This window comes from Marmota monax, unplaced genomic scaffold, assembly GCF_021218885.2.
Source record: "Marmota monax isolate L192 unplaced genomic scaffold, Marmota_monax_Labrador192_F-V1.1 WCK01_AAM20220418_F8-fsc00113, whole genome shotgun sequence".
NCBI classification, from domain to species: Eukaryota; Metazoa; Chordata; class Mammalia; order Rodentia; family Sciuridae; genus Marmota; species Marmota monax.
In genome coordinates this window covers 485959-510161 of record NW_026694479.1, presented here as the reverse complement: position 1 = coordinate 510161, position 24203 = coordinate 485959, and the positions used below count along the sequence as shown (strand labels likewise).

Here is a 24203-nt window from a genome sequence, read left to right as displayed (position 1 = left end):
CTCCAGAATGATAAGCTAAATAATGTTTAATCTTTACAAATCACCCAGTCTCTAGTATTTTTTTAAAGCAACAGAAAAATGGGCTAAGACAAGCCTTATCAGTGATATGTGCATAGGGCTTGGGCTTCAGAGGAAGGAAAACAAACAAAACACACTAAACATAAAAACTTAAGTGACAAAGGAAGATTGATTTAAAACAACAAGCTTGGGAAAAAAATTAGGAGTTAATTAATATCCATGGAAAAGGAAATTTTTAAAATGGTAACAGGGAGTAAGATAGGGATAGAGGAAAAAAAGTTGGCTGCTATATCTGATATCTTCTGAAATAGTTCTATAGTAAGAGAATTACTGAAAGATAACAGAATTAACCCCTACCCCCCGCCCTCATGACTAATCACTGCCAATGTCTCTTGAAATGTAGCATTTCAACCAAGGAAGTTCCATTCAGGAATGTCCATGTTATCCACAGCATGATTTTCTTCTCCACAACACATTAGGACTGTTGCCAGAGACAACCTGGTGGCAGGCTCAGGTCAGAGTCTGGAAGTGTCCGAGAGTGAGTTAAAAGAAGACACCTGGGCAGGGCAGGAAGCTCATGGGATAAAGTTGAAGCTGAGGGCCAGTCTTGCTCTTTGCTTGTACACATCACAGGCCATCCCATGTGTTAAACCTGACATCAAAAGAGATCCTTCACTCACTTGAAATGCAGAAATATTTATTTTGGTTTCCTTCATTGTTTTTGGAAATTCTGTTTTTGGTTTATAAAACATAGAAATAGCCAACACTTAAAGCAAACATTCAAAACCCCAGTGTGACAAATTATTGATTTTTTTTGTGCAATTAAGAATACACATATGAAGTTAGGCTACCAAATAGTGTTATTACAATGACAATTCCTTAGTGCAAACCCTGTTGTGCTTGTATAATACATGTACTCTCACATATCCAACAACAGTGGCTTTAAATGTATAAACAACGGCTCGATTCGGTCAAATGTGGCAAAGACTGTCAATAAAGCGAAATGCTGTTAATTTCCCAAATTAACTTTGAAAAAAAAAAAAAAATCCTCGAGAAGTTAAAACCAGGAAGTGATCTTTTTTTTCCCCCCATATTTCTACATCCCAGAATTTTGGCTTGTCAAATACATTTCCTAGAGGTCAGGTAGTATTACGATATAAGAACATTTGCTTATTACGGTCCATTTCAATAAGTACCCAAGTGTATATACTCCCTTAATATTTTTGCAGACACGTTTTGCCTGAGAGTTCATTTTGGGGAGGGGGAAGCGACTGAATCACTACATCAACATTTGATAGGAAAACCACATTAAAAACCCGTTGGCCATTACAAACAGTGAGTAGTTCAGTAAAGATCAAGTGGAGAGTTATTCAGGCATCACAGTTGAGCGTGGTAGATCCAGGTGATTCTTTCTTGAAATGCTGTCTTCACTGTAGAGTCTAAGGCAGATCTTTTTTTTTTTTTTTTTAATAACCCCTGGGAAGGATGGAGGGAGGGAACCAGATATGGAGGAGTCCAAAAGAATCCTGCTGTGTGAGTGAGAAGCCATTTTGCTCTGACAAGCCACCCTTCTTCTAAGACTCAGCACCCACAATGTTCTGAGGTGGATCTGTCCTTTGGTTTACTGAGAAATTTATGTCCCAGCAGGAACAACAGGGGACTGTTCTGAACCCTTAGAAATCAGAAGGGTTGTGTGAGATGGGGAAGGGAAGGTGGCAGGGATTAAAAAAAAAAAAAAAAAAAAAAAAAAAAGACGACGAAATCTCTGGTCCACTTGTGACCTTCTCCAGCCAGGACAGTTGCTCTTGTTCTTAAGGGGACAACTTCCCTCCAGTGCACTGCACTAGTCAGAGCAGCAGACAGCCGCAGAATTTTGCAGCAAGTAGCAGACATCTCAGAAAACAGCACAGTCCTAACCCCTTGGTTAGAAAAACAGGGAGACAAGAAGTTTTAACACCCACCTTATTATTAACTGAGGAAGTCTTAAATAACTTAGCACTTTTATAAATTTCCCCTTTACAATTTTTAAGGCTCATTTTGGAAATTGTGTTTCACCATGAACATGGTCTGCGATGCCAGGTGACTGTAAGGCAGTGTTCCATTTCCTCTAATATTCCTATGACAAGACCCCGCGCGGACAAGTCAAACATGGACGTTTCCTTCCCTAAGCTCGCTGCAGTCAAAATTACCAACATGAAGGCCATCAGAGAAGAAGGGACTGTGAAGGTGCGCCGTTTCTTCAGAGCTCTCTGCCTCACATTAAACCTTGATGGTGGCGTACAGTTCATCTATCTGTGACCTGAAATAGTTCCGTAGCTCTGGCCTTTTCGCCTTCATCGTTGGAGTCAGAAGGCCATTGTCGACAGAAAATAATTCAAGGTGCAGAGCGATGCCCTTGACCTGCAAATAAGCCAGGTTGTTAAAGGAGGGAGGAGCACAAGATGCACACAAACCTACACAGTCTCTGCAGCAGGCAAGCCCTCGGAGGGGATGAGGACCCCTGCAGGCTCCCTGTCCATGGTGTCACATTAGGACAGAACTCAGGATTGTGTCATGATCCCCAGAAAACAGGAGTCTCACCCTTGGGTAAAAAACCCTCCCGTCAAGCTACTCCTTGTGTATTTCTTTGGGTTACCCTATCCTCTTCTCTAATCTACTGGCAAACAATCTTCACATCAATGAAAGTCATACCTGTTCAAATGGTTTTAGACCGGAATCTTTCCCAAGTCTCACCATGTCGTCTAGGATAGCTTTTTTGACGTCCTAATAACATAAGAAAAATGAAATCATTTCTCTGTTGGAGGTCTGTGCAGAGCCCCAGGCACATTTAATACAGAGTGGAGAAACCGAAGGTAGCCTGGACGCTTCAGAGCCTTACCTTATTTCTGCACAGTTCCTCAAAGGTGCCGTCAAAGCCTTTCTTTCGGGCCCAGGAACACAGTATCTCAACATCTGGTACCACAATTGCTATGAGAAAGGCCTGGAACACAGACAAGTGAGTTATTAAAGGGCTTGGCCCAAGGGCTCCAAAGTAGTGGTTCTTTATTTTGCCACATCATGGAACCCTAGGAGAGTCTGACAAAAACTATGGGCCCTCTTTTGAAGAGAGTGTACCCCGTCACCCAGCCCCTGGCTCTGAAATACAGATAGTATCGGGAATTCTGCAACTAATGTTTCACAAGAAGCACTAGAAATCGAAGTCTAACTAAACCCCATTTTTTATTTACTTTCATGTATTCTGTTCAAAGAAAAAGTATTTTATACAAATAAAACAGGGTCAAATGAGCAAACAAGGTGACAGATATATTGGATGACTGCCTTTAAAAGAGTGAAAGAAAATGTATAGTCATTTTTTAAAATAAAACTTTCTAATAAATACCAGTCTTTACAACTTAGCAAAAATAAAATTGAACAAAAATCAAAAGCATGGTAAGATTCTAAAGCAAATTAAGAAAAAGTAGATGCAATCTTAAAAAAAGGTCATTCTCTTAAAAGAAAGAACATATTCTTCTAAAATGATTTTTCTTCTTTTTCTTTCTTTCTTTTTGTTGTTTGTTTTATTTTGTTTTTTGGTACCAGGGATGGAACCCAGGAGTGCTCAACCACTGAGCCACACCCCCAGCCCTTTTTTATATTTTATTTTAAGACAAGGTATCACTGAGTTGCTTAGAGTAAAAAAAAAAAAAAAATTTAATTTCAAAATTTGTTCAAAGATTAACTTTTGGGAAACAAGATATCCTTTTTTTTTTTTTGCCACCATCTGTCCAACATTTTGTCAAATTTACATCCCATTGAAATGTTGATTTTGCCTGGCTCATAGCTACCATTTGCTCAAAAATTATTTAGAAGGCATATAATAAATAAGATATATTTAATAGATTTGAAAATTTAAACTTTATTATATTATCATTATTTTCTTTCATAATTAAATGAGGAATATATATTATCCACCCCCAAGCATCCTGAATACTACCATTGGTATTCAGACCACTGAAGTTAAAAAATAAAATAGGGAAGTTAAAGAGAAAAGCCAGGCCTGTAATCCCAGCTACTAGGAGGCCAGGGGAGGAGGATCATAAGTTCTAGGCCAGCCTGGATCCTGCCTCAAAACAAAATATAAAAAAGAGGGGGCTAAGGATATAGTTCACTGGATATATAGCATGTGTGAAGCCCTGGATTCAATCCCCAGTACCTCCAAACAAAAATAAAAACAAAACAATAACAACAAAAACAAATAAAACCCCAAGAAATTAAAGAGAAAGGAGGAAAAAACAACAACAACAACAAAAAAAAAACAAAAAAACCTTTTCTGGGCAGGAAATGCCAAGCAACAAAAAAAGTCAATATATTGAGTTAATGATATTCTAGCACGTCAGATACAAAAGTCAATGCACGCTTATCTCTGTAAATCACATTTAAAGCACCTGCAGTCCAAAGCACTAGCAATGCCTAGCAACAGAGTTCTCAATCTAGAAAGTACATACCTGCAAGCTTTCTCCATGGACAAACACCTGAGCAACAGGTTCACTTCGCAGGTAAACATTTTCAATCTTCTCAGGTGCTATGTATTCTCCTTGTGCCAGTTTAAATATGTGTTTTTTCCTGTCAATAATCTTCAGTGTGCCATTCTGTTTACCAGAGAGGAAGGGGCTATGAGTGGGTCCCTGACCTGGTTTGCACCCATCAATCACAACACAATGCAAGGCATTTCATGTGCACTATCCTTTCACCCTAAAATCATCTCAGAGAGGCCAGTCATTATCCCATTTTACAGAGAGGGGAGACCAAGGTTTAGAGAGTTTTGTCAACTTGCCATTTGGCCAGGTACAGATATAGAAAAGGGACTCCAGAGTCCATGCTCACACTGTTTCTCCACCCGGCACAGTGACTTGTCAGCCTACTAGGAGTGTTTCAATTGCTCCCTTTATTTCAGCCCGTTCATCTGGCCTCCTACCTGAATTAGGCACTTATTTCTTTTTTTAAAAAAATTTGTTCTTTTTACTTATGCAATGACAGTAGAATGTATTTTGACATATCATATTTGACATATCATAGAGTATAACATCTATTCTTATGGGCTGACATGATGTGAGGTTACACTAGTGGTATTCATATATGAACATAGGAAGGTTATGTCCGATTCATTCTACTGCCTTTTCCCTTCCCATCCCCCAATCCTCCCTGTCCAATCCAGTGAATCGCCACCACCTACTGTGAGTCAGTATCTACACATCAGAGAGAACATTAGGCCTTCGGTTTTTAGGGATTGGCTTATTTCACTTAGTATGATAGTTTCCAGTTTCATTCATTTACAGGCAAATGCCATAATTTCATTTTTCTTTATGGCTGAGTAATATTCCATTATGTATACGTACCACAAGCACATACATTTTTGACTGGCCATGAATCAAGTTCTTTTTTGGTGCTTGGGGATTTGAACCCAGGGCCTCATGCATGCCAGGCGCTTTACCACTGAGCCACAGCCCTAGCCCACAAGTCAAGTTCTGTGAGAGCAAGGCACAGACTTATCTTTCACCATGCTCTGCACAAAGTAAGGGCTCAAGAAATGTTTACTACACTAAGGCAGGATTCCAGATCCTTCATCATCCCTGGGGGAGACCGGGTTACTCCTGGCTCTTTGGGAAGTGTCAGTTGACTGCCTGCCACAAAGTGACTGTGGGAATTTCCACTATCAAGGCGCAGCACTTATAGTTTAAAATGCCATTCTTGTTGGATTTCAAGTGGGAAGCAGCCACCAGAATTTAATGTTAAGCATCCAAACAAAACACATTTGCTAGCGTTAAAGTCAAATTCCTAAACAATTATGGTCAGAGTATGAGCCTGTCTACAACGTACCATTCAACGAGTGAAAAGGGAAACAGAGTATGGAGGGTGTCACTGCTTCATGGCAGCTGTGCATCTGGTGGATATTTTCTCCCCCGTAGGGAACAAAACTGTGTGTGAGAAGAAGAGCTGACAACTTACTGGCAGCCACTTTCCAATGTCTCCTGTGTGCAGCCAGCCATCCTTATCCAAAGCTTCGGCCGTTTTTGCTGGGTCCTTCAAGTAGCCCTTAAATACATTTGGCCCTTTCACACACACCTTAAAAAAAAAAAAGAATCTGTTAATAGCATGTATTGGGGCTTCTCCCAACAACAGGGGTATGCGTGTGTCCCCACTTTTAGCTAGGAAGCCCTGAATTTCAGGATCCAGAGGGAGTTACCAGAAACCATCAAGATCCTGGAGGCACCTCCAAGGTCCCTATGTCCCTTTGTTACCTCCACTGCCATCAAATTACAGGGCGAATGCTTGCCGCCCTAGAGCTGCTAGAAGCCCCCAAAGGGATGTAATCACTTTCAAGTAATGAGGCTTTCCACCCAGTACAGTGGCTCCCTAATAGGCATCCAGGGCAATCAGCAAACAGAAGATGTGCTGCCCTGAGGACTTGGGCCACTTGAGCTTCTGCATCGCTCTGGAGCCCAAACCCCTGCGTATCTGGCAGGAGGCAGGCATTAGCGTCTGTCTTCTGACCCCCTGGGAGTGAAACACAAATGTACCTTCAATAAGAACCCTGTTGGACTCTAAAGATCACCCATAAAGTTGAGCTCAACAGCTTTATTGAGCCGTGTTGGGAACAGGCGCTGCCCTCAGAGTGGCCAGCTATTATGGGAGATGGCCATGCGGGTCAGGGACCAACGGGGTTTCACTCACCTCGCCCTCGCCCTTAGCAGCCAAGTAGTTCATTTCTTCCACATCAACAAGTTTTATAAAATTGCAAGGCATGGGGGCACCGACATGGCCTGTGCATTAATTAAATAAGAGAACGATCATTCCTGAGGCTACGGCTAATATCCTCAGGACAAAGCATTTTTATAACCAACAAGCCTCAGTCATCATAAAGCTGCTACAAACTTCTGGCTTCTGCAATTACAGCCATTCTCTCCCTGGTAAAATAATTTAAGAAGACAGATGAAAATATTCAAAAATTTCCTCTGGACCTTACCCAAATTTGAGGCTCTGAATTATTTTTCAAAGTATAAATAACTTAGCAACTAATTTAGTTAGCACAAATACCTGGAAGCATTCTAAAACTTTTTTTTACCTGGTTTATATGATCTGACTGACCACACTCATTATTTGCCCAGCCCTCAAACTTCATGTCCCTGTTCTGAGAAAATATACACAGCTCTGGCAAACCTTGATTATTCTGTCATGCACCATCTGATTCTGACCAATACTGTCTTATCTCCTTAAGCACGGACAAACATTTTCTACACTTTTAAGTTTATTCAGACAGGACAGTGCTTATTTCCACTGTCAATTTACCTCTCTTGTCAAAGGGTGTTAGGATTGGGTTGTCTTTTCCAAAAACAAAAATGACAGATATCAGATGCATTTAAAGAGCATTGCAAACAATGCCCATGTCTTAACAATTTTAACATCTAGAGATCACTATGCCAAATTCTTTGGCTGTTAAGGAACCTGAGGTTAAAAATGAAACAAACACCATATATCAGCATTCATTCCAGTGAAATATGTTACCTGTTATTACCAGGTAGTGCTGATATGAATAAAACACCGAATAAATCAGGGAAGTTTATTAATTGCAGTGTAGAATAAACTACCAACATGGCATAGAGGAAAGCACAGAATATGTGCAGTCAGCTCAGGCTGGAATCCTGGTTCCAAGAGATAATGCTGTGTAATTATTTACATGCTATTTAAGCAACAATCGACAATTTCCTCTCATAGGAGACAGTACCAATCTCACAGGGATGTTGTTGGGATTACCCTCACATAATGTCCATCTTAAGCATCCATCAAGAAAGCTTATCCATGTCAGGTGCTCAGTCAATTATTTGTGTATTTGTCCTCCCCTTTTTCCCTTTTGAGAAAAAGAACTTGTGTTTATTCCTATCTAGGGTCCCAATACATAGCATAGACCATGGTGTAAATATGTGTGGATTAAAATTACCAGCAAATGATGAGACCCTAATCTGCTACCTGCAAGCCCTACGAGGCCAGACATCCTCTCTCAGATGTAGCCTGTAGGATCCAGACAAAGACTTACTGCCACCTGGCATTACGGTCAGATTCCCAAAATGCTACCACACTTGGCCACAGGAGCAGAAGGGCATTTCCACGTGGCTGCCTGAATTATAAGACTGTCTGCCTCAAGGCTGAATGACCTGAGGCTTAACACTTGTTTAAATTGGCTAATGAACTGATCAATGATTAACCCAATTCCAACATTTCAATAACCCCATTTGAATAAGATTCTGAAAATGGCCCTCCGTCAATCCTACCTGCTGTCCAGTCTCCAGGCACACTGAGAGAGCAGCCGGCCGTGCACTCGGTCTGTCCATAGCCTTCGTAGAACTGGGTCACCAAGAGAGGAGACATTATTAACGGGGGGGGGGGGGGGGGAGAGTCAGCCTTTGCAGGAAGTGCACAAATAATCAAGTTCCACTAACTCCTGAGTAATTGCTGATTGTGAAGTGAACTTCACCCAGGAGCACAACGTGCCCCCAAACATCTCCCTGTCCCCTGCATGCCAAACACCAGCCGTCATCCGTCATCCATGAGGACAAGCAAGGGAGACCCCCTTGTGACTGGTCACTCCTTACCTGGGAGCACTCTCACTTTGTCACTTCATACGTGTGACCTGCACATGTCCTATCGTTAATACATTCCCCTGTCTTCCCCCTTTCAAACAGGTTCTCTGCATGGTTTGCAGGCAAGGTGTGTTCCTATATCTGCTTGCCTGACTCTAAAGGTATGGCTGAGTCCTATCCTAGAAAAAATTACACAGCCCATCCATATTCCCTGCCTATGGTGAAATTATATATGTTTGTGTATGTATATGTATACACACACAACCACACACAAACTACAACGTACACTTATTTCTCCAAACAATCTAGTATAATATATACCTTCCAAACAAAAATAATATACAGACGCAAAGTGGAGGGCGGGAAGGACTGGGAAGACATTGGTCAAAGGACAGAAACTTTCAGGTAAGAGGAGAAAGTTCACGTGACCTACTGTCAGCAACCTGACACTAGTTAATAATAATGTGTTCTGTACTCCAGAATCGCTAAGAAAGTGGATTCTAAGTGTTCTCACCACACGTAAAAGGGTATAGTAGGTGACACGTATGTTAATTTGCTTGATTTAGCCATTACTCAATGTAGTCATATATCAAACATCATGTCTTACACCATAAAAACACATAGTTTTTGTCCATTTTTAAAAATTGACAACACACAAAAGAGAAACAAATTGACTGTTGGTAAGGAAGAGGACTTGGTCTATATAAAGACTTGAATGATCCATGAAGGGCCTCACCTGGCAGCCAAGGGCTGCTCTCAGAAACGTCAGCACTGTGGCGGACACGGGTGCGGCTCCTGTGACCATCAACCGGACTTTCCCGCCCAGGCTCGACTTGCAAAGTGGAGAGAGAAGAAGGTGGTGAGGGTTATGTATTTGGAAGTCAGTGGGCTTCTCCGTCAAAGATATCTGCCTGGGACCCTGTGCCCTAACCTACCTCTGCAGGTGGCACTGGATGGGACTCCCCCTGGGAACACAGAACCCACAGGTATTCGCACAGGAATCCTGTTTGTTTCTGCCCAGAATTAACCCATTCATTCCCAACAAGTATGAAACTAAGCCACTCCTTGCAGGTATTTTAAGGAATTAAAACAAGATGGTGGCAGATTTATGGAAACTACCAGTTTGGACACTACTGAGGGACATAATGTCATTGCACAATCTTCATCACTCAAGCTTAAAAATAATTACCTCAAGAATGACATACTTGGTCAAATCAAAATGGAGACTCAAAAAGAGTCTTTTTTCACTAGTTAACTACAATATTGTATAGATGCACCCAGGACACTGGGATGGTTTACTTCATGACTTTGCCCTTAATCTTTAGACATGTATCAGAATAAAACCAGCTGAGCGTGGTGGAGCACACCTATAATCCCAGGAGCTGGGGAGGCTGAGATAGGAGACTTGAAAGTTCAAAGCCAGCCTCAGCAAAAGCGAGGTATTTAGCAACCCAGTGAAACCCTGTCTCTAAATAAAATACAAAATAGGGCTGGGGATGTGGCTCAGTGGTTGAGTGCCCCTGAGTTCAATCCCCGATACAAAAAAAAAAAAAAAAAAAAAAAAAGAATTAATAATACCATACCATTCTCTCCCTTGCCTTCATATCTTTTAAGAAAATAGCCCTCATAGAAATTTTGAAACCCAAATGAGTTTACGTAAGAAACCATAGCTGGGTCTGTTTGTTACCTGTATTTTGTGGAAGATGAGTTTATCCCACAGGCTATTGTTTCTAATGATGCCGCTGCGAAGTTCTGCTTCTTTTCTCTTGGAGGCAAAGTCCAACAACCATCGCTTCAGTGTGGTGTTTGCTTGTGCAAAAATCTAATGAAGCAAGAAATAAGAAGGTTTTCATAACTATGGGATGACGTGAATAAAAAAAGTCATAATAACAAGTGCTGGCGAGGATGTGGAGAAATTGGAACCTTCGCACTGCTGGTTGGGATGGAAACAATGCAGCTGCTTTGGAAAACCATCTGGCAGGGCTGGGGATGTAGCTCAGTGGTACAGCACTTGGCTAGTATGCATGAGGCCCCGGGTTCAATCCCCACTAAGTAACAAAGAACGGAGGAAAGAGGGAAGAAAACCAGCCAGCAGTTCCTCCGACAGTTAAGCAGAGTTATCCTATGACCCAGCAATTATGCTCCTAGGTGTACAGACCCAGGAGAAATGAAAACACACCTACACAGAAATGTGCACACCAATGTTCAAAGCAGCATTATTCATAACAGCCCAAAGCTGGAAATGACCCAAATGACCACTGATAAAGGAACAGCTAAATAAAATGTTTATATCCATACAATGGAATATGACTTGGCCACTAAAAGGAATGATGTATGAATATGTGCCACTTCAATGAACCTCAAAAACACACCAATGAACGAAGCCATTCACAAAAGAATACATACTGCATGACTCTAAATTCATTTGAAAGTCCAGAACTGAGAAAGCTATAGATTTAGGAGGCAGATTAGTGGTTGCTTAGGGGTTGATGGGGGTAAGAGGTGGTAGATGACAACTAAAGAGTAAACAGTTTCTTTTCAAGGTGATGTAAGTGTTCTACAACCAGCCAATTTAGAACTTTCGTGGAAGTCTTTGAGTTGCAGACTTTAAATGGATGCATTGTAAGGGAGTGGAATTATGTCTCAGTAAAGCTGTTTAAAATTCTTTTACAAGAATGATTCAGAAAAAGAGAAGATCCTCAGAGATAGGAAAAGCCCTGCCTCATAAATAGATTAAAGCTGCCCGGTTATAACTTACTCTGGCAGTTGCCCAGTTGCCCAGCAGTGCGGCCGCCACAGAGGGCTGGCATCCCCTCTGCCCCTGCCTCAGTTCTATCACTTCTCCCAATGGAACTACGTAAGTCATACTTTATTCGTGCATGGGGGGTTAAGCTTTCATAGTCGTTATTTTTGTGTGATCCAGTTAGCAATTTTGTGAGGCAGGCAAAAGGGAAAAGAGGGAACGGTCTTTTCATGTATGAGATGCTCAGAGGCTTGACTGTAAAAATCAAAGGGCCTCCCGCCACCCGCCTGCATCCTTCACGAAACCCCTTTTGTGTTCTCTCCTACTCCTACTAACAGTTCCATGAGGTGAACGGACTCTAATATTACAGAGGAGTAAACAGAAGTTCCGTGACAGTAAAAGGACTGTCCACTGTCACAGAGATAGTAGGGAGCTGAGCCCAAGTTCGGCCCCAGCTTTCCAGCCTTCATACTTGCTGCCGGGAACTTACTCGGTCAAACATCCGGTTCAGCAGTCTTGGAACCACAGGGAAGATAGTGGGTTGAAGCACCTTGAGGTCGTCCATAAGTAGCCTAATATCTCCTTGGAAAAATCCTATTTTAGCTCCATGGCACAGCATTACACACTGTGGAGTGAACAGAAACAATGTGGGCTTTATGGCTGCAGCAGGAACCACACAGCACACAGAAGGCAACGCACGAGACATCCGCGTTAGTGTTTCAAGTCAGTTTCCAGAAATCTTAAAAGCTTCTAAATATAGGCAGCTTCTTAAAAAGTGCTTTCACATTTACAGTTAATTGTACAAACACCACCAAAGTACGGTATATTTCTCTTGATCATCCCAAAGATACAGGAGTGAGTAGGAAACTAGGATCTGTTGTTTTAAATGACGATCACAGAGATTCTATCTTGGCTTAAGGATCAATAGCTGTTGAATGAACTACATGGTATTATATACTCCAAATATTTTTAGACTTCCAGAAACTTTAGGGCTTTTTATTCTCAAAAACTTCACCCATCTCCAGTTCAGGCTGATTAAAATCCCATTTTCTTTTATTTGAATATAACCCAAAATTTCTACAAACACACTGCATATGAAGCTGACACGCCAGGATATCTAATCTGATGCCAGAGTGGCTTGTCATTCTGCTACAGTGTATGGCATGATTTTTTCCCTCTGCCTCATTCAATTGTACTAGAAGCCAGATGCACTGGAAGCCAGATAGTCTGCCTATTTTAAGTTTAAAAAAGAAAAAGAGATTCAAAAGATGGTGCAATGGAAGTGCCATCACTCTCTGGCTTAAACCACTGGACAGATACATCACAGTTCACTGACAAAAAATTAAAAGCTCAGGCCTGCCTCCTAAGCACAACCTCTGAAGCTAAATTTAGGGTCACACAGTACACTGGCAACTGATCTGAGATCATTTTATAACTCATGAGATCCTGAGGTGTGCAAGACGTGGTAACAAATGCATGACAGGATCTGGTGATCCTTCGTTCTTTAGGGGGTCAGTAACTCCTAGGAGCCGCAGTCAACCAAAGTGCCAACTCTCTATTAGTCAACTGTCCCCAACACCTAGCACAGTGCCTGACAAACAGCTGGTGTTCAATGAATATTCAGTCAATAAAAAATGGTACCCACTGTTTTTCTTATAAAATCCAAAATTGTTCAAGAAGGGAAAAAAAAGATAGCTCTTGGTTAGTTTTAAAATTAATTGCACTGCTATATACATGGAGTTCAGGCAAAGGTTGGTTAAACATCATCCTGCTTTTCCAGTATTGCTGAGAAATTGTAACTTGTACATCAGGAACAAGCACAATCAAAAATGGACTTTCAAAAACAGAAGCCTTCAGAGACTCTGTTAGATTGAATGAATAAAAATCTTCCTTTTATATTACTCTTCCTGGAATCGCGTCCATATTTAGTTTCTTTTAAAAGCTTGGGTTTCTAATTTTAAAATGAAGGATTAGGATTCAGGTATTTAGGTCAGATGCAGAAAAAGAACTTAACACTGTTTCCAATAATTTGCGCCACTTCTAAGATGGGGATGAGCAAAAGGCTTATCTGGAGGATGGTAACCTGCGCGTCATACTTACCTCCATGAGGTGCTCATACATGTGTGCAAGTGGTAAAAACGAAATGTGTGTGTCACTGGCATTCAAGGCAAGTACTTTCTGTAAAACACAACAACTTAGCAGAACACAAAACAAACATGCATGCAGGCTAAACAAAAACAAATGCCTACCTCTACAACTCTCTCAAACATATGGGCGAGAGGCAAAAAAGAGATCAAAATATCATCTGTGGAAGGAGTGACTGCGTTCTGAAAGCAAAGATACCAGCAAAGCAGAGAAGCGTTAAGACTTCCATTAACTACCCACTTCCTTTCAGAGCACACAGTACCTCAACACAGGAAAAATCATTTTCGCATATGGCTTACAACTTTTTTTCACCAAAGAATGAAATGAAAAGCAAATCCTTCATGCAGATAGAGTGGAGGTCATCTCAGTGGCCAGGTACATTTGCTTCAGAACTTTTTTCTTGTAAGGAAAATTTTGCCCAAATTGGGATGTTAAGGGATTGTGTGCTCTATTTCAGAATAACAGTATCCGCTACCCAGCAAGTTCAAATGCCCCTTAAATATGAAATCCACTCCAACATAAAATAGCGCATTATGGTGCAAAGGGAAAGTGTTGGGGGCGGGGAGATAAGATTTTCAACATCCTTTTATTTATAGTACAAATGTATCTATAGTATTTTGTTTTGTTTTGTGGTGCTGGGGATTGAACCGAGGGCCTTGTGCATGCAAGGCAGGTACTCTACCAACTGAGTTATATCCCCAGCACCATATCTACAGTAATTTGAGTGTGATAAACATTTTTAGCCCATGAAAATGTCACAATTTGTTTAAGGCACCCTCAGATCTGGTATCCGGCAATTTGATCTCCCATAATATTCTGATCATGATGGGTCTACAGACAGATTAAGTTTAGGCATCTGGTATCCCTCAGAGAGGGCCTGATTTAGGGGCAGGCACAGTGAGGGTGTACTTGGAATGTTCTCATTATGAACACAATAAATTCTTGCTAACTGCAGCTGTACCATGTCAACTGAAAAATGAGGGTGTCATATACCTAGAAAGTAATGTACCCTTCCAAACCATGCCCTTTTCCTCTTCAAAGCTGAGTTATCCTCAATAAGGTGACAACTGGTGAAAACACCGGTTCTGGGCAAACACAGCAGCCCCAGAAATGTTGGATGTGGTAAGCTTAATGGTATTCAAGTGTGACCTGCATCCCAACTAGGATCTCTTACTATGAAAATATTTCGTAATGAGAATTAGACTCAGTAATATCCATACTTTTTGTTTTTTTCTGATTTAATTAAAAAATAATGTTCATTGTCAGGATTAGAGGTTTTACAAAATTAAGAACATCCCTTGATAGTATAACTGATTTTGAATAAAGTTCTGTAATCAATTTCCTCAACAAACTCATGCATTTTAGAATTATATTTGAAGGTCTATTAGGAAACTAAAATTTTACTTTTGGTAAGGTACTAAATGTTGAACCCTGCTTAGAAATTACACTAAAAAAGGCATTTGGGACTAAGAGAGTGATTGTGGAGTAAAATTAAGTGGCAAGCGACCTTAAAGACCTCTGTAGCCACTCCCCAAAACCAGTAAGCACAGGCTCCTGCCACAAAATTTAGGGCTACAGAATACCCTCAAAGGGACTGCAAAAACAAATTGTGCAAAATGTGAAATGAGTATGGGGGAAAGGCATTATATTGTTCAATATAAGTACCTTTATAAAGACAAAATTGAAATATATCTTTGGTTGTAGGGACTGAATTATATCCCCCTCCCAAATTCACACATTGAAGACCTAACCTCCATGTATTTGGAGGTAGGGCCCTTATATGACCATATTTGGGGGTAGACCCTGATCTTATAGGGATGTTGTATTATAAGAAGACACACCAGAGCTCTCTTTCTCCAAGCATGCACAGGGGAGAGGACGGGAGAGCACCCACCAAGAAGGCAGCCATCTGCAAGCCCAAAGAGGCCCCTCACCAGAAACCGAATTCATTAGCTCCAGGACTGTTGGGGAATAAAGGTCTGTTGTTTAAGCCACCCAGTCTGTCATACTATGTTAGGACCACCCGGGTAGAACTAAGACCTGTGGATCGCAAACTTGAAGATTATAGAAAATTAATTGAAGTTTGAGGCTTTGGTCTTTCTCCTACAATGGGAATCAAGTTGACTTACAATAAATAATAAGATTTCAAAACCCTTCAGCAGTCTTTAAGATTTCATTCCTAACCTAAAGAAATTATTTTCCCAACAGTGAAACAGTGGATCAAAGCAGAAAGAGACCCTTTCTCCTTTGTCATTTCCAAAATATTTACAGGACAATATCCAATAGTTTTACTAGGTAAACACTGTAGTAATTCCATTTGTCAATTCAACTTCATGATACCTTGTGGTAGGTCCACAAGGAAGACCATCTGAGAGAAGGTGGCCTTGTTCCTACTGAAGTTCAGACCTTGCCCATGTTTCAGAGTGTTCTACATACATTGTGGACCCAGCCTGGGGAGGGGGTGGCCACCTTCCACATTTCCACTCCGAAGGCCTAATGCCAATGAATAAACGTGAAGGGAGATGACACCCTCCAAAATTTTACCTCTGTCACTTTCACAAAAGCTGAACAGTCGCATACTACATTCTGGTGAGTGATCATTGCTCCTTTGGGGTTGCCTGCAGAGCACACAGAAAACAGAACAAAGTCAAAGTACAGGCACTTCATCAAAGAATGGTAGAAGCCCTGTATAATTTAGGTTTCAAATTCCTCTCCTCTTAGATCCACCCATGAGAGACAAATGTTGAGTAACATTCAATTCTTGAGTAACCTGTAATCCTTTCAATGAAACTTACTATCTTAAAGTCATCTTTAAACAATCCTCATTAATATAGACAGATTTTAGCAGATGTGTGTATCGGTAAGAGAAGAAAAATCAAGAATTTTATTTCCAGGAGACACCAACCAATAGTTTGCCCTAGCAAGATGGGTGACCCTAACATCACCTTCAATACATGTCTGTGTGAACACACGGCCCTAAGAACATCAAAGAGAGCAACAAGAAGACAGCACTTGAACCACCTGTCTCTCTCGCTTTCTTTCAGTCCACCTGTAATTAGCTAATAAGTCATTCAAAAAGGGGGGTTGAGAGTACAGACTTCCAGATACCACGCAGAGGCAACTCCATCTTGAAATTCACCTGTAGTTCCACTTGTGAAACAAATTACTGCAAGATCTTCAGGTGCTGGAGGCTGAAGATTAAAAAAAAAAAATGGTATAAATCAAAATGGAAAACGATCAGACATAAATTATCACCCAAACTTTCTAATAATCTCCATATGACTAGATATTGTAAACTTCAGAGAGGGTTGTGACATGGTCTAAAACAGTGTACGTACCTTGGGTTTCCTTTTGTTGGCTCTTCCGAGGTCCTTGATTACAAGAGAGAAGAAGAAAAAAAAATCTTAAGTGGAATCGTTGTCCAACTATAAAGAGTAAGGTCACATGAAGTCATCTGAAGCTGCCTTTCCTGAGAAGTACATACACTCCCAGCTAGTTCAAAGACATCATAATTTTTACGTTAAATAAACTATAGTACTTTTAATTAACTAAAATATTCACAATTCTAAGAATCCATTTTCTTTTTTTTTTTTTTTTTTTAATATTTATTTTTCAGTTTTTGGCGGACACAACATCTTTGTTTGTATGTGGTGCTGAGGATCGAACCCGGGCCGCACGCATGCCAGGCGAGCGCGCTACCGCTTGAGCCACACCCCCAGCCCAAGAATCCATTTTCTAGTTATCTCCTTTCTTCTATAAAACTACCTAAGAGGGGACCAGGGTTGTGGCTCAGTGGTAGAGCGCTTGCCTAGCATGTGTGAGGCACTGGGTTCAATCCCTGGCACCACATAAAAATAAACAACAACAACAACAAAAAACTACCTAAGAGGTAATAGGACAGGCCTTTGAAAATTTTTAGAATTTATTCAAGAGACAGCAATCAGAGTCTTTTTTTAAACGGTATTTTGGTGCTCACTCATATTTCCTATTATGGCCTTTAAGAAGGCCTGCTCTGGGCAATAACCAAAGAACGGCAGATGTTCTGCACCTTCCCTGATTCAGAGTGCAGCACCACCTGACCACCTGGCTCTGTGGAACTGACATCTTCAGCCGGGGAGAGAAACCAACCTCTGTCAGATTTAGCTGCTAGCCTTTTAAGTAAGGTCCAAATACCTGCACTTCACTCACAGAGAGGGGAGAGGACTTAGGAGCCTCCCATTATAAATCAGACCACAACAGAAACCATTTCCTCAAATGACACAAAGGTTCCTATAGAAAGGTTCCTCAGAAAGGAATGCAGCAGTTGCCAATGCAGGCTTCCAGGGACTATCACTGATGTGGCTCAGTCTGCTACATTAAGGCACTTTCATATCCATTAATTTCCCAAAATGAACTATTTATAATCTTTTCCTATTAAAACTGAACAGCTTGAGTGAGCACATGGAGCAAGCAGTCTATTATAAAATGGAAATTAGACAGGTGTGCTCAGGCTCAGCGGGCTTCACCAGGCACAGGATTTTAAATCTTAATCACATTTTAAATTACATACATGAAAGACGACGATTAAAAACAGATATGTTGATATCCAATTAGAAGTAAGGTAGGAGTTCAAGCAATGATAATTCTGTAAATCTTTCTTCAAAATAAATCTTTATGAGCTCTAAAGTTCTACTCATCTGTCCAAAATTCTTACATAACTTCTGGAGATCTTGAATTCTTTAAAAATTGACATCAAGTAAAATAAAGCAATAGTTAAAAAGCAACTTGGCTTTTATTTTTGAGGGATAAATATTGGATAAATTAGAGCATCATTTCCCATTGACATTTCATAGCCTTAATTCTGCCTTGTCATCATTTAAAAGAAATATAGCAAGGGCTGGGGTTGTGGCTCAATGGCAGAGTACTTGCCTAGCATGTATGAGGCACTGGGTTCGATCCTCAGCAACACATAAAAATAAATGAATAAAATTAAGGCATTATGTCCAAAAATAAAAGAAATAAAAATGTTGCCATTTTGAAGTTAAAAACAAGCCATAAATAAACCTGAGTTCTAGTTAATAATAAACACTCTTTTAAGTATTTAGGGGAAATGAAATCGGTAACCTACTGAAAAATGCATAAAAAAATGTATTGATGAATGTGTACAGCAAAGGGTTGATAGAATTACATGTGATATAGCAAATTTGTTGATATTTTAATAAATAAACTTTTGTCGATGGGACTATGGCTGGCTCTCTCCTGTATACTTCTTTCAACTATATTTTTGTAATTAAAATACTGAAAAAAATGCAAACCTTCCAAATGCCAATGTTTCTATGTTTGGCCTGATAAAAATAGACTTTTACTTGATCCCATGATCAACCACAATGCCAATTTTAAATTCATGTTTCAAACCGTCATCTTTTGCTTAAAATTGTGTTTTAAATGCACAAACCGTATCAGGCAGGTAAATGTCAAACAATGTTTTTTATAAGCTAAGATTTAGTATGAACTTTATATGATGATGTAATGTCTAACTTTTAAAAGTGATTTTTATCATGTATTAATCACAAAGACAAAACTACTTGTGTGTGTGTGTGTGTGTGTGTCTTGGGGGAGAAGATAGAAGGGAAGATGGGGGGTTATAAGTAAAAAAAAGAAAAGTGGGGAGATGCTAGGTAACAGGTTAACTAAAACACCGACTAAACCACAAAGCACAGCCATGAATGCACATGGAGTCATGTTGCAGGTTGCTTAGCATTTGTGTTGTGTGTTTGTGTGTGTGTGTGTGTACACATGAGGTGGAAGGTTCTGTTAGAACAATGACTTTCCCTACGACTGCAAGGTTCCTCAGGAAAGGCTCTCTAGGACCTTCCTTGTAGCCCCAAAGTCTTTGTAGAAGGGAGAGAATTATAAATAAAAATTTAAAACCCTACTTATAATTCATAAAAATACTTACAATGTCTTCAGAGAAAGAGCATGACTTCCTCTATTTAGCCTACTATTTCCTATGATGTGTGTAAAGAGACATTCTCTTGCCAGCTCCCTTGAACTCTAATCCAAGTCCAATTGGAGGGATCAGTTCACACGGACCACACTCACTCTCCTAGAATGGTTACTTGTAAAGTTGGGCTTACTGTGGATCCTGAGTACGAAAACAAGCCAAATCAAACATCTATGCTGGAAATTCACCAGGACTCTATAAAGTCAACCTGGGGAAAAGAACCATGAGGCAGATTTCTGTATCTGGCTCACTTTCAGAGACAAATCAGTAAGGAAAAGACCCTGAAGCTAAAGAAGACAAACTTAAAACTTCCACAACTGTCTTGAGCTGAAATTCATAGCTCTGGCATTGACTGGCATGGCCTGCCAGTGCTCTGGAATAAATACGGGCACTGCAACTCACTGAGTGAGAACTCCTGTGAGATGTGATGTACTACTAACATGGGGCATGCCACAGAATCCTTCTTTTCAGTGATAAGATGGGAGTTTCTAGCTGGGCACAGTGGTGTATGCCTGAACTTCCAGCAGCTTGGGAGGCTGAGGCAGGAGGATTCAAGTTCAAAGCCAGTGTCAGCAACTTACTGAGGCCCTAAGCAACCTGGAGAGGCACTGTCTCTAAATTAAAAAAAAAAGAAAGAAAGAAAAATTAAAAAGGGCTGGGGATGTGGCTTAGGGGTTAAGCACCCCCAGATTCAATCCCAGGTACCAAAAAGAAGGAATTTCTGCCTTACGTCTTTACCAGGCTGCAAAGACAACTGGCCAGCATGGGGACTGCATGGTGGCACTGCATGTCATGCCTAACTTTTCAGAGAAGTGGGGTGGGCGAGGGACTCACCTCCATTGCCTTCATGCTGATGACTTCCACTCCACACTTCTTGCCTCGTTCCACCAAATCACTGCCAAAGGTGTCCATGAGAACTATGATTTTAAGGCCTGGTGTCAATTTATTTTCTACACCCTCCAGTAAGAGTTTGGCCTTGTCTGGCTTGTCAGCAAAAATCAGAGAGAGCTCAGCTGTAAACAAAGAGAGATGGTCAAGAATAAGTTCTAGGATACCAAAAGCTCGACTGCATGGTATCGGACACAAGGATACTGTAAGTACTGCATCCTTTGAATGGAAAAGTACATATGTAAACCCCTGTCCAATCAGATGTGCAATTGCAGAGACACTGAATTTAACCAGTAACTAGGCCAGTATCCAGCCAAAGGTCACAGACTTACCTTTGTTGACTATGTACGTGATGGCTTCAGCTCCAAGGGTATCGTAAAGGGGAACGATCACCATTGAATAAGTGAAGCATCCCTGTTCAATAATCACCCACTAAACAGAAAAGGATGGGGAGAGAGACCGAGATGTCATATAGCAATCACTCTAAAGAGGACAATACTCTGTGTATGCTACTCTGTGCCAGGTGCTATAAGGGATTCAAATGGAAATAAAACACTTGCTCCCTTCTTAAAAAGAAATGACAGGGCTGGAAACTGTAGCTCAGTGGTAAAGCGCTTGCCTTGCACGTGTGAGGCACTGAGTTTGATCCTTAGCACCACATAAAAATAAAGATATCGTGTCCATCAAAAAAAAAAATTACAATCTGTCTGAAGAATGGAGGCAAGTGCAGAAAGGTCATTGACAGTACAAGACAGAGACTCATTGGAGAACGCTTATCACAGGCTCTAGGAAGTTGCCAACACTTTTGCCAGGAAGAACCCGAGTCTGCCCTTTGCAAAAGAAGCACAGTTTGGAAGTGGGTTGGGAGAAGGACACAGGATGACAAAGGCTTTCAATCAAAAGCACTGGCTGGTCAGTCTGCGCTCTGGCGGAGTCCAGCTCTAGTCCATAGGCCATGCAGAGCCACATAGGGTTCTTGGCCAAACAGTGGCTGTGGAGGTTAAGGAGGTTCTGCCTGGCAGCAGTGCTTGGGAACAGGGGAAGGAGGACACACGTACACATATGTGTGTTTATTTTGACAAGATTTCTCCAGAAAAGTGATGAAGGAAAGAAATGATACAGTAACTGGTTATCTGCCCCAGGGCAGCTGACCTACTTTCAAGACAAGTGCAACATGGTTACTCTTTCACTTATGACCCCTGGGGGGGCACCCCATTTCCTCTGGCTGCATTTTTCAAATGAAACTATTTGTAGGACTTGGACACACGATACAGATGAAGGCACAGCTGCGTGGGAAGGGAACACAAGCATTCACACTCACTTGACCCGGAAGTAGGATTTTGTGGGGGTTTTGGAATCGATGTTAAGTTTCTAGCATGGACGTCAGGTCCAAGCGCCTCAGGCACATGTGCCTTACATGGCCCTCTCTTCCCTGCCTCTTATCCTGTTACTCCAAACTCCACCACCGTGAAGGGCTTCATTCCCTGACACAGATATGCTACTGGATGTGAACACGCGTTGTCCTGGAATTCCTCTGGCCCCCTCACCACTATTTTCTTAAAGTATCTACCTGGACATCATCTCCAGGAAGCCTTCCTTGACTGACCTCCCATAATCTGTCCTGTGGCCACAGTTACTACATTATAGGTAAAGCCTCTTCTTCTGGGTCTGTGTTCCCTTATATGGTATTGCAGGAAAAAGATCCAAGCTGCTTTGTTGCCTTGGTGCCTCACACAGTATCCGGCATATAGTAGGTGCTCAATAAATGGTAGCTGAAGTAACTTATAAAGATAGAAAGGAGTCGTCTTCTTCTTTTTAATATTTTCCTAGTTGTAGATGGTCACAATACCTTTATTTATTTATTTATTTATTTTTTAATGTGGTGCTGAGGATTGGACCCAGTGCCTCACACGTGCGAGGCAGGTGCTCTACTGCTGAGCCACAACCCCAGCCCAGGAGTCTACTTCTTGAAGTAAGGAATATGTTTTGTAGTTACATATTCATGATAAAATTCCACTCACACAAAAATTTTGGATGTGTTCACTTGTAATGAAAGAAACCAAATTCATGAGCTTCGTCACAGTTCAGTTGTGGAGAATGCTGTTTTTCTTCTTGGCAGAAAATAAAACCCCAAAAAGCCATTAATTTATAAAATAGGAAGTAGAACAGGGATTGAGCCAATATGCTTTTGGACGCAAGAAGGTATAAGAATACATTTGATTTAAGCCAGATGCTTGAATTTTTCCAAGCCAGCTGTGCCATTACTCTGTTGACTAACAATGTAAGCAACACCTATAAAAGGGCCTCTCATTTAAATTCACTTTCATACTATGGTTTCCTGAAGCACCATGCACAGGACTTGATAGCCAAATAACAGGCTGTGTGTCTACAGGAAGGCTAGCTCTCAGGGAGGTACTTTCCCCCGGGGCCTATAATATTTTCAATTTTGAAATCTGACCAGAGGGAAAGTTTCAGACCTTTCAGAAAAAAAAAAAAATGAGATGTTTCTATTAACAAAATGTATTCAAGTTTTCTCCAACTTTAAAATGAGAAGACTTTGTTAGATATTTGTTCTAAGAATTTTGTTTGGGGATCCAGTTTTGAAAAATAAAGACAAAAACTAATAATAAGGGGGTAAATGGATATATATATATATATATATATATATATATATATATATATTTAAAGGTTAAGAAAGCCCTGGTTTAGGTTTCTGTACATTTAACTTTCTAAGGCATTACACAATGTCATATTCTCAGCAGAAATCAGACCACAAAATCTGGTCTCAAGTAGAAGTAGGTGTGAATTCTGGCTCTTACCCTTGGTTTAGGACTCTCAAACCCCTGTCCAGTAAGTGACTAATGGTTAATACCTCAGGTCTATTTTGAGCAAAGATGCCAATGAACTGGTCTGGAGAGGGCTTGAATCCCTTGTGGATCAGCGCGGAGCCTATGCATTCTGACATTTCTGCAACCTGAAATGAATGAGGAGGAAAAAAAAAAATCAGAGAAGAATTAGGACCCCTCACAAGGAACAAAGCTTACTAGGTGACAGACTCATATCTCAGTCAGAAAGCAGAGCTGCGCAGAAAAGGGGAGGTAGCTCTTTGTTTTAAATTTTTGTAAAATACAAAAACTGATCATAAGGTTACTTCTGCAAAGCAAATTATTATCCTTTAAACCGTGGCAGGTTCACAGATGATGAGATGTTAGCTTCTTGACTATTTCTTTTTTCTATTTTAGCAAAGTCGCAGAAGCAATACAGGGACATAGTTTTGTTTGTGCTTTTTTGTGCTTATAAAGAACAACAAAGTAGCCAAAACTTGTCCTTTGGTCTAAACAGAAGCAGCAAGTTTTTTGAGACTTTAAAAAAAATATAATAGTAAGCTCTTATCCCTGGACTCAGTTATTCCATTCTTGAGAATTTATTCTTGGTAAATAATTCAATTTTAGAAGAAGGCTTTAAAAAGCTTTACATATAAAGATATATATTTCAAAATATATATTATTAAAAAACTGAAGTTAAAAAACTCTAGGGGGTGGGGAAACCAGTGACTGGATGGCTAAGTAAATGATGGTAAGTCTCTGAGGAAATGCAACGTAGCTAGGTAAATACATAAGAAACCTATCAAACAGGGTAGTTTTAGTAACAGTGAAAAACAACATGGGTAAGTACAAACTTGAATATTATTATGACAAAGAAGTAAAACTAGGTAGATTCACAAAAAGTAGCCAGTGCTATATACCCAAGCTTGTCTTCTCCCCATTCTTGCCCCCAATTAACTAAACATTTTTTTTAATCTTAATATTTG

General features: G+C 40.6%; 1 protein-coding gene across 4 annotated transcripts in view; it reads right to left on the bottom strand.

The window, feature by feature from the left end:
- Window positions 1-698: 698 nt before the first annotated feature.
- The window catches only part of Acsl1 (acyl-CoA synthetase long chain family member 1), a 65775-nt gene continuing 42270 nt past the window's right edge, over window positions 699-24203 (bottom strand). For 3 of the 4 annotated variants that reach the window (XM_046419071.2, XM_046419072.2, XM_046419073.2), the window contains exons 5-21: window positions 23265-23366; window positions 20725-20824; window positions 20339-20517; window positions 16860-16892; window positions 16661-16712; window positions 16066-16139; window positions 13477-13554; window positions 11867-12001; window positions 10321-10455; window positions 9370-9465; window positions 8325-8397; window positions 6730-6818; window positions 6004-6120; window positions 4503-4646; window positions 2897-2998; window positions 2710-2781; window positions 699-2418 (exon numbers count right to left, since the gene is read on the bottom strand). In XM_046419071.2, coding sequence (XP_046275027.1) covers window positions 2278-2418; window positions 2710-2781; window positions 2897-2998; window positions 4503-4646; window positions 6004-6120; window positions 6730-6818; window positions 8325-8397; window positions 9370-9465; window positions 10321-10455; window positions 11867-12001; window positions 13477-13554; window positions 16066-16139; window positions 16661-16712; window positions 16860-16892; window positions 20339-20517; window positions 20725-20824; window positions 23265-23366 — 1722 coding nt within the window. In that variant the 3' untranslated portion in view covers window positions 699-2277. Of the gene's footprint in view, window positions 2419-2709; window positions 2782-2896; window positions 2999-4502; window positions 4647-6003; window positions 6121-6729; window positions 6819-8324; window positions 8398-9369; window positions 9466-10320; window positions 10456-11866; window positions 12002-13476; window positions 13555-13625; window positions 13704-16065; window positions 16140-16660; window positions 16713-16859; window positions 16893-20338; window positions 20518-20724; window positions 20825-23264; window positions 23367-24203 lie in introns of all 4 variants that reach the window. The other variant, XM_046419070.1, reaches the window with a different exon arrangement.